Genomic DNA, 17283 nt, shown 5'->3' on the forward strand with positions numbered 1-17283 from the left:
GTTTATCACATTTTATACAGCACAGTGAATAAGAATCTTTAATAGTAGCACATGTATTCTCAAAAATGGGATTCTCTGAGAAATCTCCCATTCCTAAAATCAATATTTTCAACAGAGTAGTCCTATCTGTAAAATATGATTAAGAAAATATGACTTGTTTAACCATTTTTGTCACAGTGGCGCAAAAATGTGACTGCCAGCATGTTTATTTTGGTGAATTTTAAAGTTTTTCTCTCACAGGATTTTATAAATGGCTAATTTGCACATGTTTCCTTGGGCAGAGGGTGGTCTCAGTCCCAGCTTTCTCCCGGCTTTTGGTGTTTCTCTGTTGATTTTCCCAATTGCAGGACATATATCCTGAAAATCCAGGTACCTTCTTTTGAACAGAAGTCTTAACAAAATCAATTGATTCAATTAAGCAGGTAACTAATGTGCATGCTAATTACCTTATTTTTTATCTATCAGTATCTAGGAACTGGTAATGAGAACCATATGAAAACACAGAACAAGTTCAATGGCAGAGGAGGGACAAATTCTGGCTGCTGTGATGTGGTGGGAGCTGCACAGTGCAGATTTTGAGCTCTGGAACCAGAGAGCTGGACACAGATCCCACTACTATCATTTTCTGGGTGCAGGGTCTTGGGAAAATCATTTAATTTCTCTGGGCCTTAGTTTGTTTATCTGTAAAATGGGGCGCGTGTTAGAACCTGTCTCATAGGAGTAAGTGAATCGACATTTCTTTGTCTAATAGAGAGTGCTGTACATATAATAAGCTCTTCTCTGTTAATAATTAGTATTCTGAAGGGGGTGGTTTTTTAATTGATCCTGGAAGATCTGCACAGAAATTCTAACTTTAAAGATGTAGAACAAATAGAAAGTCAAGAGATAAAATGCCTAGGTAAAGAAAATTAATGCACTTCAGAGAACAGAGTTCTCTGAAGAGAGAACAGGGTTACAGAGAGGTTGATGATGAATGCAAGTATAGGCAAGACAGGTATGGATACTATGGTGACAATGTGGGGAGCAGTAGATGGGCCTTCTGTGCTATGAAGAAGGGCAGCCACCCATGTCCCACTGTCCTTTCACACTATATATAGCCCACAGCCCTGAAGTGATGTTAATAAACTTCTCTCTTGAACAATTTCAACAAGGCTAGTTTCAGAGTCATTAAATGATGTGGCTGATTTCACACCAAAAACAGAGCAGTCAGAACTGGAGAAGCTTCTTTATCCAGGTCTAGGGTGGTTTGAGTCAATGGAAGTTGCTCTGTGGGAAGTTACAAAGTCTAAGCCCTACTTTTTAGCATGAAAAACCTGGTGGGTGTGAAACTGAAGGATCCGACGGGGGGAAATTACGGGGTGGGGGGTGAAAGATGCTGGAGGAATCTGCAGTGTAGGAGAGACTATGATGTGCTGCCCAGATCCTGCTTCAGGAAGGAAGTATTCACACATCCTTGCCCTCTGCTTGTGGGACTGTGGCTGCCAGAAAGTCCCGAGGTGGGGGCTACCTTCAGGAGAAACCTCAGCTAATGGGACAGCTCCCCATTCACAATCACAGCCTCCTCTGGGTAGATGTACCCAAATATTCATCATGCAGCTACGTCAACGCCAAGCCCCTATGTCCTAATTCAAGACAATTCTGATGTGAAAGATCTTCCAGAAAGATGCAGAGCTTTGCCACTGGGGGTGCTGAGAACCACACTGGGACTGCATCACAGCCTAACTTTTCCTTCAGGCCCCTTCTGCTTCCTTTCCCTTCCTCCCCAGGTGGTTGACCCCAAAACCAATTCCTAATAAGATTCCAGCATGCTCATCTCTGCTCAGAGTCTGTGCCCTGAACAGCTGAACCTGCATCAGGAATAGTGTAGAAGAAACACTTGCAACAGTCATTTTGATGGAAGAATATACAAAACCTTGTCACTTATCTGTTGGGAGAGGGAGGGGTCAAAATTAAGTCTTAGGCTGCAATCCTGAGTGAAATGGTAATATTAACACATGTAAAGAAGACAGAAGAAGCGGGGTGGGAGAAAGGGAGATGAAAAAAGAAACTGTCTAGATCAAAGTCAGAAATTTGAGAGTGGAACTCAGGAGAAACAGAGGGCTAGAGACAGCACCTCGGAGTCAGCTCGACAGAGGCCATCCAAAAAGACGTGGTGGCAGACGCAACTCTGAGAGGCAGAATGTGGAGAGAGCAGACGACTCTGGAAAATGCCAAAGGCAAGAAGACTCTGTGAAGATTAGAAAAGGAACATCACAATCATGATAGGACAATTGAGAGAGGGACACAGCATGAAAAGAAAGAGGGAGGAAAATCACGGAGAAGGTTTGGCCGGAGATCAAGGAGAACAGGCACCAGGAGAAATAATTTTTGAACCTAGCAAAGGTGTCTTGCAAGAGTATATATATATATAAAACATACACACACACACACACACACACACACACACACACTCTCAAGAAATTCTGATGTGCCTTCCAGATGCAGAGTGGTGAGGGGCACTGAGAACCACACTGGGACTGTGTGATACGTGTGTGTGTGTCTGTGTGTGTGTGTGTGATATATGTGTGTGTGTGTATACATATATATATGTGGCAGAAGAAGGGAGAACAGCATTCAAAAGTGCATGAGGCTACAAAGCAAATGGGAAAGGAGAGGGTGGGATGAATTCAGAGGGTAGCACTGGCATCTATACACTATCACGTGTGGAATAAATAGCTCGTGGGAAGTTGCTATATGGCACAGGAGCTCAGCTCGGGGCTCCGCGATGATCTAGAGAGGTGGGATGGGGCGGTGGGTGGGAGGGAGGCTTCAGAGGGAGGGGATGTATGTACGCATGTAGCGGTACTTTCAAAACAGCAAAAGAAAGAGAGCCAGGGTTTACCTAATACAACAGAAGAACAGGCTTACCTGTGCAGTTCCTTTCCTCCATGTCTAGAGCAAAGCCACTGTTGCAACGGCACTTGAAGCTGCCGATCGTATTCCTGCACTTCCCATAGGTGCACATCCCTGGAAACGCTTTGCACTCATTGATATCTACAAGCAGAACAGAGTGGGAATGAAGAGCTGGTCGAAACCAAAGAGGAGGTCCATCATTTTAAGTTAAGAACCTACCTTGATGGAAATTAATGTACTCAAGTGAAAATGGGGTGGTGGTGGTAAATTTTTAACTGATTACACGGATGCCACACAGAAAGTTTCAGTTGTGAAAAAGAGTTTGTATTTGTAATGAAGTGTTCTGATCCCTTTACTTCTGACCATTTCTTTTGTAAAGTTTAGGGGGGACAGAGAACTTTCGGCAACATCAGGGCTGCATCTCGTCAGGCTGTGCTGAGAAAAGCAGTGGTACAATAGAAGGATGTAAGAAAAGTGTTATCAGCTGTCCCAGTGTCTTCATTTCAGTACCAACTTGTACAGGGGATTTATGCTCCCGGGCCATAGGCTGGTTGTATGTTCTAACAGAGGAAATAAAGTGGGGAACCAAACGTTTAAAGCAAAATCAAGCCTCAGAGAACGTGGAAGGTGAGCTTTAGTGGAGGGACCCATGCGCTGCGGACGGTTACCTTTGTAAAATGGCCTCCCGGTCAGGACATCCCCTCTGTTGGCAAAGCCGGGCCCCCGCGGGCACAGGGTCTCATACTCTTTGGTGCCAGGTCTGGGGCACTCCTCACACTCTGTGCCCCAAGCTGCCCCGACCGCACAGCAGCAGGCGTCCATGCGGAACTTCCCAGGCACAGGATGGATGCATTCGTCCTCATCCCACTTCAGGTAACACTGCTCCATGCGGATATCTACGGGGAGGGGGAACCACAGACTGAGGTTAAGCTGTGAAGAGTCACTGAACATTCACATACAGATCCCCTGCTTAGTCCCTCCCTGGCAGGACTGGTATCAGTTCTATCAGAGCAGTTTATCTCTTTTGTTAGCAGAACATTTCCCATTTGCCTATGCAAGTCTTTCCTTGAAACTATCTCACGTCCACAGCCACAGTGAATTGCTGTAGCAAAATTGAAGTAGTGACAAAATGTATTTAACCACGGTATAAGGATGAAGAAAATCCAATACATCCTCTTAGAATGTTACAAAGGTATCATTTGCAGTGATATTACTACTAAGAATTTATTTTAGTAACTGAAAATCAATGATATAAATTCATACAGAGCATCATTTAGTTACGGAAGGCAATTTGATTTCATTAGTTATTTGATCATACGGTTGCTGTTGTTCAGTAGCTTGGTTGTATCAGACTATGCAACCCCATGGACTGCAGCACACCAGGCCTGCCTATCTCTCACCATCTCCCAGAGCTTGCTCAAACTCATGTCCATTGAGTCAGTGATGCCATCCAACCATCTTGTCCTCTGTCGTCCCCTTCCCCTCCTGCCCTCAATAGTTCCCGGCATCAGGGCCTTTTCTAATGAGTCAGCACCTTGCATCAGGAGGCCAAAGTACTGGAGCTTCAGCTTCAGCATCAGTCCTTCTAATTAATATTCAGGACGGATTCTCTTTAGGATTGACCCATTGGATCTCCCTGCAGTCCAAGGGACTCTCAAGAGTCTTCTCCAACACCACAGCTCAAAAGCATCGATTCTTTGGTGCTCAGCTTTCTTTATGGTCCAACTCTCACATCCATACATGACTACTGGAAAAACCAAAGCTTTGACTAAATGGATGCTTGTTGGCAAAGCGATGTCTCTGCTTTTTAATATGCTATCTAAGTTTGTCACAGCTTCTCTTTCAAGGAGTAAGTGTCTGTCTTTTAATTTCATGGCTGCAGTTACCAACTGCAGTGATTTTGCAGCCCAAGAAAACAGGCTGTCACTGTTTCCATTGTTTCCCTATCTATATGTCATGAAGTGATAGGACCGGATGCCACGATCTCACTTTTTGAATGTTGAGTTTTAAGCCATACTGGTACTACTATATTGTCATCTTCAAAAGGTACTTTACTTTTTTCTAAACTTTGGAGATAATTTAAAATTTCAAAAATAACTTTTCTTTATTATTGGACTTTGAATATTTCTAAACAATTCCATATGATTTTACAGTCATACTTTGTATCAAATTTAAATATGCTGTCAAAAATTAACTTAAAATTTGTATTATTATAATAACTAGACTGTATGATATTGCAAACTTTTTACTTACTGCTAATTTTATTTTACTTTTTTTTTACTGCTAATTTTAAAAACAACATATTAAAAAGCAGAGACAATACTTTGCCAACAAAAGTCCGTCCAGTCAAGGCTATGGTTTTTCCAGTGGTCATGTATGGATATGAGAGCTGGACTATAAAGAAAGCTGAGCACCAAAGAATTGATGCTTTTGAACTGTGGTGTTGGAGAAGACTCTTGAGAGTCCCTTGGACCGCAAGGAGATCCAACCAGTCCATCCTAAAGGAGATCAGTCCTGGGTGTTCATTGGAAGGACTGATGTTGAAGCTGAAACTCCAATACTTTGGCCACCTCATGCGAAGAGCTGACTCGTTGGAAAAGACCCTGATGCGGGGAAAGATCGAGGGCAAGAGAAGAAGGGGACGACGGAGGATGAGATGGTTGGATGGCATCATCGACTTGATGGACATGGGTTTGGGTGGACTCCGGGAGTAGGTGATGGACAGGGAGGCCTGGCATGCTGCGGTTCATGGGGTCAAAAAGAGCTGGACACAACTGAGCAACTGAAGTGAACTGAATTTTAAAAATCTTCTTTTAAAATACTTTAAAGATCTTCTAATATAATAATTTAAAAATATTTACTATATAGCTTTTTGAATATTTTTAAATATATAATTATTTGAACACTTATTTAATTTTTAATTTTAAAATACCTACTTAAAGTCCTTGAAGATCTTGGACTATAATATTACCATTGATCACAATTTGTCTACAAACTCAATTTTAATTACGAGCCTATGTAAAGCTATTTTACAAACTAAAAAGTTATTGTTTCATAACACATTGGGAAAAAATTCCTTAGGTAAATAAAAAATTGTTCAGAGACAACATAGAATTATTAGAAGTTTCTTTTTCAATCATGAAGCTTAACTTTAGTCAAGGATGACATGGATAAAGTCAAGTAGGCATTACTATAATACAATGTTGATAGAAAGAGCTACTTTATTTACAATCTTTTAAAAAATGGAGCATTAAGAAAATTTTAAACTCTGAAGATGGTAAAGGAAGGGACAGGATCAGTCAGTGTTTGCACACAGAAGCCATATAACTTTGCCACGACTTTCCCCACTGTCTTGTCTAGAAGCATAGCTGCAAGGGACTGGTGAATGTTAACTTCAAACACGAGTCTCCAATTTTTCTTCTATGTTTAACATATAAGTTCTCTTATTACGTTGACTCAGTATAAAAGATTAAACAGAACTAAAACATCTGATTAAAAAACTTAAAAATTTCTTTTGTGTGTGTAAGTTTTTTTTTTTTTTTTTAATACATCAGGCTCACAGAAGTCACTCAGGAGTGAGCAGCTCCCTGGATGTGTGCTGCATGTGCACTCAGTCACTCAGTCGGGTCTGACTCTCTGTGACCCCAGGGACTGTATCCCACCAGGCTCCTCTGTCCATGGAATTTTCTAGGCAAGAATACTGGAGCGGGTCGCCATTGCCTCCTCAGGGGATTTTCCTGACCCAAGAATTGAACCCACATCTCCTTTATCCCTTGCACTGGCAGGTGGATTCTTTACCACTTGAGCCATCTGGCAAGGCCAGGTGTGTGAAAGTAGAAACTTGTAAATATATTGGTATTTGTACACCCATGCTCATAGATGCCTTATTCACAACAGCCAAAAGGTAGATGCCACCCAAGTATCCATCGATAGGTAAGTAGACAAAAAAAGTGTGGTACATACATACAATGGAATACCACTCAGTCTGAGAAAGTAGAGAAATACTGATACATGCTACAACATGGATGACCTCTGGAGACACCACACTAAGTGAAACAAGCTAGTCACAGAAGGACAAACATCACATGATTCCTTTCATATGAGGCACTTAGAGCTGCCAAGTCCACAGAGACAGAAAGCAGAAGTATAGATACCAGGGGCTGGGAGAGGGGATAAATGGAAGTTAGTATTTAATAGGTTCAGAGTTTTCAGTTGGGGAAGAGGAATTTTTGAGATTAATTTCTGAGCAGTACCAATTTTCTGTATTACACAGAAACCATTTCATTGAAAAGTGAAAGTCACTCAGTCATGTCAGACTCTTTGTGACCCCATGGACTGTAGTCCATGGAATTCTCGAGGCCAGAATACCGGAGTGGGTAGCCCTTCCCTTCTGCAGGTTACCTTCCCAACCCAGGAATCGAATTGGGGTCTCCTGCATTGCAGGCAGATTCTTAACCAACTGAGCTATTGAGGAAGCCCATTTCATTTAAATTCATCTATTTGAAAAATATTCTCTAGTGAGTTCCTCCAAAATATTTCATTTAAAGCAAGTTTTCCAGCTACCAACCTAATAGATTTGGTCAGGCCACTCCAAAATAAGAAAATGTATGCTTGGTTCATGAATCTTACCCAAACACACACGGCCAGTTCCATCCAATGTAAGGCCTTCAGGGCACTCACAATGAAAAGATCCTTTGCTGTTGACGCAGCGTCCATTTGGGCAAACGCCAGGAAACACCTCACACTCATTAACGTCTGCAGGGAAATGAAGCAAGCAGAGGAATAAAGATGTCACTGATAGAAAAAGCAGGGGTAATCTTACTTCCTGTATAGCATATTCATTCTGCAATAATGTGGATTATTACCTCAGTTAAGCAGATACGTTTGACAACGAAGCTACCGGGTCTCCTGGGTACCAGCTGTGAAAACTACCACAGCCTTGCTCGTCCATAAAACACAGCCAAGACAAGCTCTTTGCCAGCTGCTCTATGCCTTAAAGGCGAGGATTGAAAATTTACCCCAGTGCATAAAGAGGAGAAGTGGGAAACTCAAAGCTGTTTCCTAAGAGTATTATTCTAAAACATTTGTTGACAATATAAGAGTATTTTTATTGAAATTCCAAGGTTTTTGAGAATGATAACTATCTCCAAAGTATGGGAGAGAATGTCAATTTTAAATACTTTCCTAACGATTCACGATGTTTTCAAAAACCTACTCACCTTCACAAGTAACACCTTTTATCCTGGCAAACCCTCTTGGGCAAGCTGTATCTGTGAGAACGAAGGACACATTTTTTTTCCACATTACAAAAGAAAATACAACTGTCCTAAGTGCAACAAACAGAATAATGGAATCAAAATTGAACTAAATAAAAACCACAATCCGGGTTTCAGAGGCAAAGGACTCCAGATGCCTTTGTTCAATTCAGTGGAGCTGTGGTAACTCTTATCAGTTTTGACCCATATTGAGATTCTCATAATTTTCCCTACAATTCCTTTTTTTTTATTTTCATGCTGTCAACTGAATCATAAGTAAACAAAAGATTTAAAGGAACAAGATATCATTTTCTACTGGGACACACGCAAACAAGAATACTGGAGGATACGGATAGTCATCCAGCAGCTAAATTCTAGTTGACTTCCTTCTTTGTCTAAAATATTCAGAAGGTCTGCTTACAGGAAGAGGATAAACCCAGCACATATTTCAAGAGGTGAATACATTTTACCAGAAAAGATACCATATTAGGGAGGGTAATGATCTTATGGTCTTCCTCATCAGGTAAATATATAGAGAAAGAGGTGCTCATGAGGAGGAAGCTTTCCGACGCGAAGCCCAGAACCCTCCTGGGCAGGCTCCTACCTAGCTCACAGCGTTCGCAGGGGCTGCCCCAGGCGGCCCCGAGCGTGGCGCAGCATTCGGACTTCAGAGTAGCTCCATTGATGTTCACCTCACAGCGGTTGTCCTGGATGTTGAGCCAACAGGTCCCTTTCAGGCTGTCTGAAAAGGAATAACAAACAATGGGGAGTTCTCATCTCTGAAGAAAATATAACCCAGTTCTATACACCAAAAACATTATCTGATAGTATTAAACACCAAAACAGTTATCTTCCAAACTTTTATATATCCTAGACATATTTACATGTACATGCATTTAAATGCATATTACATACATGTAAAGTTCACATGATATGGGAATTAATGCAATTATATATCTGGGTATTCTAGGAGCAGCTGCTACTGCCCAAGACTTCATACTGGGATTTGCAAATAACAGCCCATGACTGTTATAAGATAATTACTCGTACAAAAAATACTCATAAGATTTATTCTTTATGGCAAATACTCTGATATTTAAGGTTTTATCCAATGGCACTCTGCAAATAATCTCCTTCTCTCCCAATTCCCTACCAAATAAACCACACACAATGGTTCTTCTATTACAGAGAAGCCAGTTTTTCTCTGACTGAAGATAATCATTTGATGAATAATTTAAAAAAAAATAAATCTTAAAGATAAAAAAGAAAATAAAACCTCTAAAACCACCATTAAGACACACCATGGATATATTTGATGTATTTTCTTTCAGGATTTTTTCTATGGTATATATGTACAGTTTTATCTCTAGTTCGAAATGTAATACATATTTATGATAAACTACTTGAAGAAATAGCAGAGAAAATAAAAAAACTACCTGTAATGCTACCATCCAGATGCAACTACTCCTAACTTTTTAGACTATGTTTCCACACCAAATTTAAGTTCCTCCTTAAATGATGGTTAAAAAAAAAGATTTTGAAGCAGAGAAAAGGAATCCCAAGTTAACATAGCAAGTATTAACTGGGTAAAATAAGTCCTGTGATGATTTCCTTGCAGTACTGTGGATCTCAGTTTCTAGCGTGTAACATTACCAAGTTTCTTACTAAAATGCAGATTCATAAGCCTCCAGGTATGTGGCCTAGGAGTCAGCATGTGAAAAGCTCTGAGATGGTCTCTCTGCAGGTGATAAGTAAAATGGTTGAACAAAATGCTTAATAGCATATTATAGTCATAGACTTGGAAAACAATAAAGTAAAAACACATTCCTACAGCATTTACTTTATTTAAAACTCATTTAATAATAAGGACAAATAAGGTACTACAATAAAAACAATATAAGAGAAGCCAGAGAAGCCCAATACTGGAGTGGGTAGCTGATTCCTTCTCTAGGGGATCCTCCCGACCAAGTAATCAACTTTCAAGGGTAAAACAAAGGAAACATCTCTGTCCTTGACTGAATACAAAAGCTATGGGGCAAGGATGCGAGAAGAGATGGGTAGTCTGTTTGCTTTTTTCTATTTTGAGATTTAATTTGGATAAAAACTGTGCACAAATGAAAGAGATTTGCTCATATGCATTTGTATCAGCTATCAAATTATAAGTTTCTTATAGGTTTAAACCAGCAAATTCCACAGCATAGAGGAAACAGAGATGATAGTTTGAGGCTATTGTGTATTTAAATGGTCTTTTAAGAACTGGGTTAATTACTGATTTATCACCTTGACTGTAGTCATTTTAAGATATACTGTGATTAAATATTTACTAATATTTACTGAGGCAGCAACAAGCACTATTAAAGGCTTTCCATATGTTAGTTTATTTACCCGTTAAAACAACCCTATAAGATATAGACAACTTGCAGATGAGAAAAGTGAGGCACAGGGGTCAACTAATTTACCAGAAGAAGGTCACCCAGCCAGGAGAGGGTCAGCATCAAGATTCAGACTTGCACTGTATGATTTTAGAGGTCTCATTCCGCAACACAGTGCTTCTTTAGACTGGTATTGTATCAACACTGAAAACTCACAAAATCAATAGACATTCATACACACACAATCCATCTCTCCTTATTGCTTTTTCTTGTGTGTATGGGTATATATGTAACTACACACACATGCAGTCACAATATAGATGTAGTTATACAGTCAGAGGTTGGTTAAGCTCTCCAAAAAAATAAAGCAGGGTAAGCAGATAAGCTAGAGGCTATAGGAATAGTCAAAAAGAAAAATAATGGTGGCTTGGCTTGGGGGTTGTTGAAATTGATGGTGAGAAGGGGTTGAAACATGGAAAAACTTTGAGTACAATCAACAGGATTTAGATGGATTCAACCTGCCACTTGAGAGAAAGGCATCAAGAATGACTCTAATTATAAAAATAGAGTTACAATTTGTCAAGACAGAACTGCTTCTAGGAGACCCAGATTTAAGCTTAAAGATAGAAATTTGGTCTCAGACATGCTGTTTGATATGCCAATTAGACATCCCAGTGGAGATACCATGCAGATAATCAGAAAGACAAGTCTGAAACTGGTGGAGAGATTAAGGCTAGAGAGAGAACTGTGAGAGTTAATGTAGAGGCCATCTAAGCACGCATGTAAAACAGAGAAGCAAAAATATCCCAGGACCCCAGGACTGACCTGTGAGACATTTCCAATTGGATAGCAGGAGAAAATGAAAGATTTAACAAAGGAAACTGAGGAAAGAGGGCAGGAAAGTGAAAGGAGAAAAAGAGAATGCCAAAAGGAAAAACTTGAGAGGGGATGAGTGGTGAACTGTGTTAAATACTGTTAATAGACTAAGATGAGGGACAAGAATTGACCATTGGATTTTACAACAGAGAGGTCACTGCCCCTGTTGTGCCCATGAAATGTGAGGACGGAACTCAGATCCAAGCCAAAGATGAGGGAAATGGTATGGATTATGCAGAGCCATCAGATGGAAGCAGTGTAATGCAGGAAAAATTAATCAAATATATTGTTCTATTATATTTCATCACTTCAATCAGAAAATAACAGTCTCTTCAAGCAGTCTATAGAACAGTTGAAGAATGGTTTATATTTACAAAGCTTGCAGAATATGTTCTAAATCCTGAAATTCTTTGTATCTACAGACTTAATTTTTGGGGGCTCCAAAATCACTGCAGATGGCGATTATAGACATGAAATTAAAAGACGCTTACTCCTTGGAAGGAAAATTATGACCAACATAGATAACATATTAAAAAGCAGAGACCTTTGCCAACAAAGGTCCGTCTAGTCAAGGCTATGGTTTTTCCAGTGGTCATGTATGGATATGAGAGCTGGACGGTGAAGAAAGGTGAGCGCCGAAGAATTGATGCTTTTGAACTGTGGTGTTGGAGGAGGCTCTTGAGAGTCTCTTGGACTGCAAGGAGATCCAACCAGTCCATCCTGAAGGAGATCAGTCCTGGGTGTTCACTGGAAGGACTGATGCTGAAGCTGAAACTCCAATAGTTTGGCCACCTCATGCGAAGAGCTGACTCATTGGAAAAGACCCTGATGCTGGGAGTGATTGGGGGCAGGAGGAGAAGGGGATGACAGGGGATGAGATGGCTGGATGGCATCACCGACTCGATGGACATGAGTTTGAGTAAACCCCGGGAGTTGCTGATGGACAGGGAGACCTGGCGTGCTGCGATTCATGGGGTCGCAAAGAATTGGACACGACTGAGCGACTGAACTGAACTGAACTGAATTCATTTATGTTCTGATTAATTTTAAATTTGTAATCACATCAGGGGATTTTTATTCAGTTCTAAATTTAGAGATTTAGTTCCTACCAAGGGGCAATTTGCAGGCTAAACACTGATTAAAGCCATTTGACAGTCTTATTTAAAAAGTACATTCATAATATTTTTTATGTATATTTTACTATTTAGTTTATTTTTAAAACTTGAATTTTGAATGAAAAAAGCAGGTAAAATGAAGTCTAAAATGTAAACATATTAAGTAAATTTCTTTCAGAGCAGTTTTTGGCTGAGATGCTCAAATCTTATCACAACGAATGAACACACATAATACATTGGCTTAGAAAAATATTGTGGGGTTTAGGTGTCCAACATAATAACTTGGAAATAAAATGTCTTTTTTATTTATTCATTAATAATTAACTATAAGAGTAAGAGGCCAAAATCCTAGAAGTGTTTATGTTGAAGCAAAAACTCTAAGGTATCTTTGACGCCCAAGTGGCATACAGATTTAGTTTTCTGAGACATTAATTGACTAATGCTGAGTTTATTTCCTTTGCATAATAAAATGATTCTATCTCAGTTGGAAACTGTGGCTTAGCAAAAATATTTCTGCCTTACCAGATCCAATCCATATGCCCTCCCCCCCACCCCCAACCAGGAATTCTGTGAGAAAAAAAGTAATGCCCTAGGCAGATGGCAGTCTATTTCCTAGTATGGAGAGCGGAGCAAGGCTCAAATTTCACCAGCTGTACCTCATTGGGAGATTGAGTGCTCGCATTTCCAAAGGGAAGGTTTTCATTGAAACTTTGGACTTCATCATTTCTCCTTCCTGTGACAAACAGGTACTCTAAGTATCCAGCTAAATACTGTTAGCATCAGATATAATATGGAAAATACTACTGTCTTTGGCAAATACTAAACTGAAAATTCATATTGAATAGATAACAAACAAAAACTGCCAATTTATTTGACACTATGTAAAACTGTAACACCTCCCTAACTATTTGGAAATATATATTTAGTTCACTTTGAGATCCCACGGACAGAGGAGCCTGGAAGGTTATAGTCCATAGGGTCTCAAGAGTTGGACATGACCTAGCAACTAAACCACCACCAAAAGTGGATACTAGGGAAAAATGTGAAGTATGTATATCTAGTCAGTGTAGCCGCAGACACTAGAAGCAGGAAAGAACTACTGAGATCGTTTTTTTCTCTTACATAAGCTGAAGAGTTGCTTATAGTAACATTATAATAGATCTGACTATTTCATTTTATTTATGTCCTACTGCCTTTATCAATGGAGAAGGAAATGGCAACCCACTCCAGTACTCTTGCCTGGAGAATCCCATGGATGGAGGAGCCTGGTAGGCTACATACAGTCCATGGGGCTGCAGAGAGTTGGACACAACAGAAGTGAGTGAGCACGCACGCCCGCCTTTAACAAGAACTGACCTATGTTTTGAGATACATTGAAACATGTTAGTCCTGGGGTTTTCAAATCTTTCTCTCTCAGAGATTTTCCAAAGCAAGAATTCTTTGGCATTCATAAAGTTATGATTGATAGAAGAAATTTAAAAAAAACCCAACAAATTCTATTTGTTTAAAGTTTCAACTCTTCAAGTTCTTGTCCTGTTAACTGAGTCCAAATGTGATCACATTTTTGTTTACCATTGAAGGTTGTTTATAAAAAGTATGCAGCAAGGATTTGATTGTATTGCTGCCTAAGGCATTCCTGGGGAATGAATATAAATATGTGTGTGGTATGGAAACGCTTATAACTTATGGTGTAATATATATATATATATATATATATATATATATATACGTACACAAAAGGGATGCTTCCTAGAATCTAACAAAATTTAAGAGTCTGTCTAGTTTATACTATCATGTCTTACTCCTACCTGGATAACAAGAGAAAACAACTGAAGTAACTCCTAAATTATTAGCTTCCTGTGATCATGTACTGTTTACCCACAGTAAGTCCTGGAGTCTCTGCTTATCTTTGGAGTGAAACGCAAACATGAGCACTACGCACAGATCTTACCAATACAGATCAATCCTGTCGAGCTGAGTTTGCTGCCAGGAGAACATTCACAATTGAAAGATCCAAGGTTGTTCCTGCAGGCCCCATTGACACATGGGTTGCTTTCACATTCATTTATATCTACAATCCAGAAGGAAAAGATTCTGTTAGAGCTGCCATGTGTTTCTGGAAAATATTATTCCAACAAGCCATGCTATGCCAGAACGTCTGGTAAACTTGGCTCTTGTAATTTTAATATGGACCTATGAGGCATAAAGTGAATGGGGAATGGAGACGTGCATTTTACAGTGTGGATACACATGTGCACAGCTGGGGGACTCAGCAGGACTACAGGAATCAGCCTGTTTTGAAAGGGTTCAGTATCTTTACTGTTTCACTACAACTTTACATAAATTGGATTAATTTTCTCTGGTAATGAGATATAATTTTCCTGTGGGAAATTCGATCTGATTCCATGAAAGCAACATATTCCCAGGTGCAATGTGTGCTGTGCACGAAGGTGACTGTTTCCTTCATTGCTGATTCCATGAGGTTTTGGAAGAATTTAAAAAGCCTATAGTAGAGACAACACATCGCAATCCTGGTTTTAATTCCAAACTCCTGGATACAAATCAGGAAATAAGGGATGAAACCACTGGACCACCAGGAAGTCCTGGGGTGAGACATTTTAAAGCACAACTGATTGTGCTAAAATAAAAAAAGAGGAAAAATAAACTTTTAATTGTATTAAATAGATTTTTACTATCATTGATTTGAGTCTGAAGTCAAATTGCATATCATAATCTAAACAATTCCTGTCGATGGTCAGAAGTATGACAGAATTAGAGCAAGACTATGTTCTCAAGTAGTGACTAAACAGGATGTTAAACCAATAAAATTAAATAGTTTAACACAAGTTAATTAAAAATAAATATAAGATTTAGCTAAACTACTAAAAACAACATCAAAGACTGACTTTCAGTATAAATTAAACAACTCAATTTAAGGAAAAGATACTCAGATTTCTTTCTATAACTGGTTAATTATCTGAAACAGGTCAACATACTTTAAGACCCTTTTGTTGAACACTACAGTTTCTGAATTCACCACAGTATTTTTTTTTTTCTAAACACTTCTTTAAACAGGAATATTATACTGAGGAAAACATGCAAATAACTAGAAGATCATAACATTTACTCTTGAACATTTCAAGTCAAATATAAACTAAATTGGTTCTGAAAAGGAAGAGCTCATTGCTGATTTTCAAGTCTGTAGACTTGAAATGCAAACTTAAAAATCCATGTGGAAAACAGTTATGTTTCCTCTTTGCTATTTCAAAACTACTAAATAAATACACAGGTATTTAATGGATTCTTGAAATACAAATTGTTTTTAAGAAATATAAACGCATTTTTCTTTCAGGTCCTTTGTAGCAAGAAAGCCTCTTAAAAATACAAGAACAGGTTTTGTAAATACAGCACAGATTTGGAATAAAAACATCTACTCCAGAGTACTAAATTAAAAAAAAAAAAAAACCACAAAGTAAAAAACAAATCAGATAGCCAAAAAAGAAGCAGATACCTAATCTGAAGACAGACTATATATCACCTATTAATTTCATCTGTTAAGAACCTCCCCCCAAAGAAAAATGTCAATATCATCAATGTGCAAAATCCCTACTTTATATTAAGCAATTATGAACTCAAAAGCTATAAACACATGCAATGACAGCTACAGATATCAACCGTTTAATTTTTCTTTAAATACATTGTTTTTATGTTATAAATGTCATGGAACCAGGAACTGAAACAGTTCACTGTACATTCCTGGAAATAAACTTCAAAGCACATCTGGTTTACATTTAACTAGTTATGTCACTGGAAACACAATCTAAACCACAGTGCTTGCTGTAAAAATTTTAACTTAGACTCTCAGGGCTCAAACAAAAAAAGTAAAATAAATTTTTGTAACTTTGGTTTGAAATATCAGAGAAATTTGATTACTGCTTTTTAATATATACTTAAAAATGACTGTTGAAAATACGAATGACAAGTAAAATTAGTGCATATAGCAAATATATATACAGAAAGCTAGAATTGACAATGAATTGGCTAATAACTCCCTGCCTAGTCTTTGAAAATTAGTTTAGAAAGAATAGCATGCAGAGAACTGCTTCAGGCACACAAATTTATTGTGTGAATGCAAGGCTGGAAATAAGGAGGACACCCAAGGGAAAAAGATTTCCATGGCCTTCAGGTCTATTTCTTTTTTGCAAAACACTTAATAAAATGCAAATAACTTAATAGTGGGAAGAAAGTATAGAAATAACACTTACCTGGTTGAGTTTTTCACAATAAATAATTTTTATTTCCACCAATGTCATAGGGCTAGAACCCAAATATTTCTCTATCATTTCTCTTTTATTTACATAACATGAACTTCTTATGAATGACAGATATAAAATATCTTTCATATTAAAGAAAAGGCTAGCTTATCAGGAACAATTATTCTTTGGCAAAATAAGTAAAGACCACACTTTTAAACCATCACTGCTGCTTGATTTGGTATTACTATGCATTAATATTTATGTAATCATCTAACGTCACACTGGGGCTACGCTGGTAGCTCAGCTGGTAAAGAATCCACCTGCAATGCAGGAGACCCCAGTTTGATTCCTGGGTTGGGAAAATCCCCTGGAGAAGGGATAGGCTACTCACTCCAGTATTCTTGGGCTTCCCTGGTGGCTCAGATGGTAAAGAATCTGCCTGCAGAGTGGGAGACCTGGGTTTGATCCCTGGTTTAGGAAGATTCCCCTGAAGGAGGGCATGGCAACCCACTCCAGT

At 38.9% G+C, this 17283-nt stretch overlaps 1 protein-coding gene across 1 annotated transcript in view; it reads right to left on the reverse strand.

Annotated features, from left to right (window-relative positions):
• FBN2 (fibrillin 2) overlaps positions 1-17283 on the reverse strand; it is a 219801-nt gene that overhangs the window by 63854 nt on the left and 138664 nt on the right. Inside the window, exons 20-25 of the mRNA XM_043465961.1 lie at positions 14462-14581; positions 8752-8889; positions 8112-8162; positions 7522-7647; positions 3561-3788; positions 2908-3033 (exon numbers count right to left, since the gene is read on the reverse strand). Coding sequence (XP_043321896.1) covers positions 2908-3033; positions 3561-3788; positions 7522-7647; positions 8112-8162; positions 8752-8889; positions 14462-14581 — 789 coding nt within the window. The remainder of the gene's footprint in view (positions 1-2907; positions 3034-3560; positions 3789-7521; positions 7648-8111; positions 8163-8751; positions 8890-14461; positions 14582-17283) is intronic.

Source organism: Cervus canadensis, chromosome 4 (assembly GCF_019320065.1).
Source record: "Cervus canadensis isolate Bull #8, Minnesota chromosome 4, ASM1932006v1, whole genome shotgun sequence".
Lineage (NCBI taxonomy): Eukaryota > Metazoa > Chordata > Mammalia > Artiodactyla > Cervidae > Cervus > Cervus canadensis.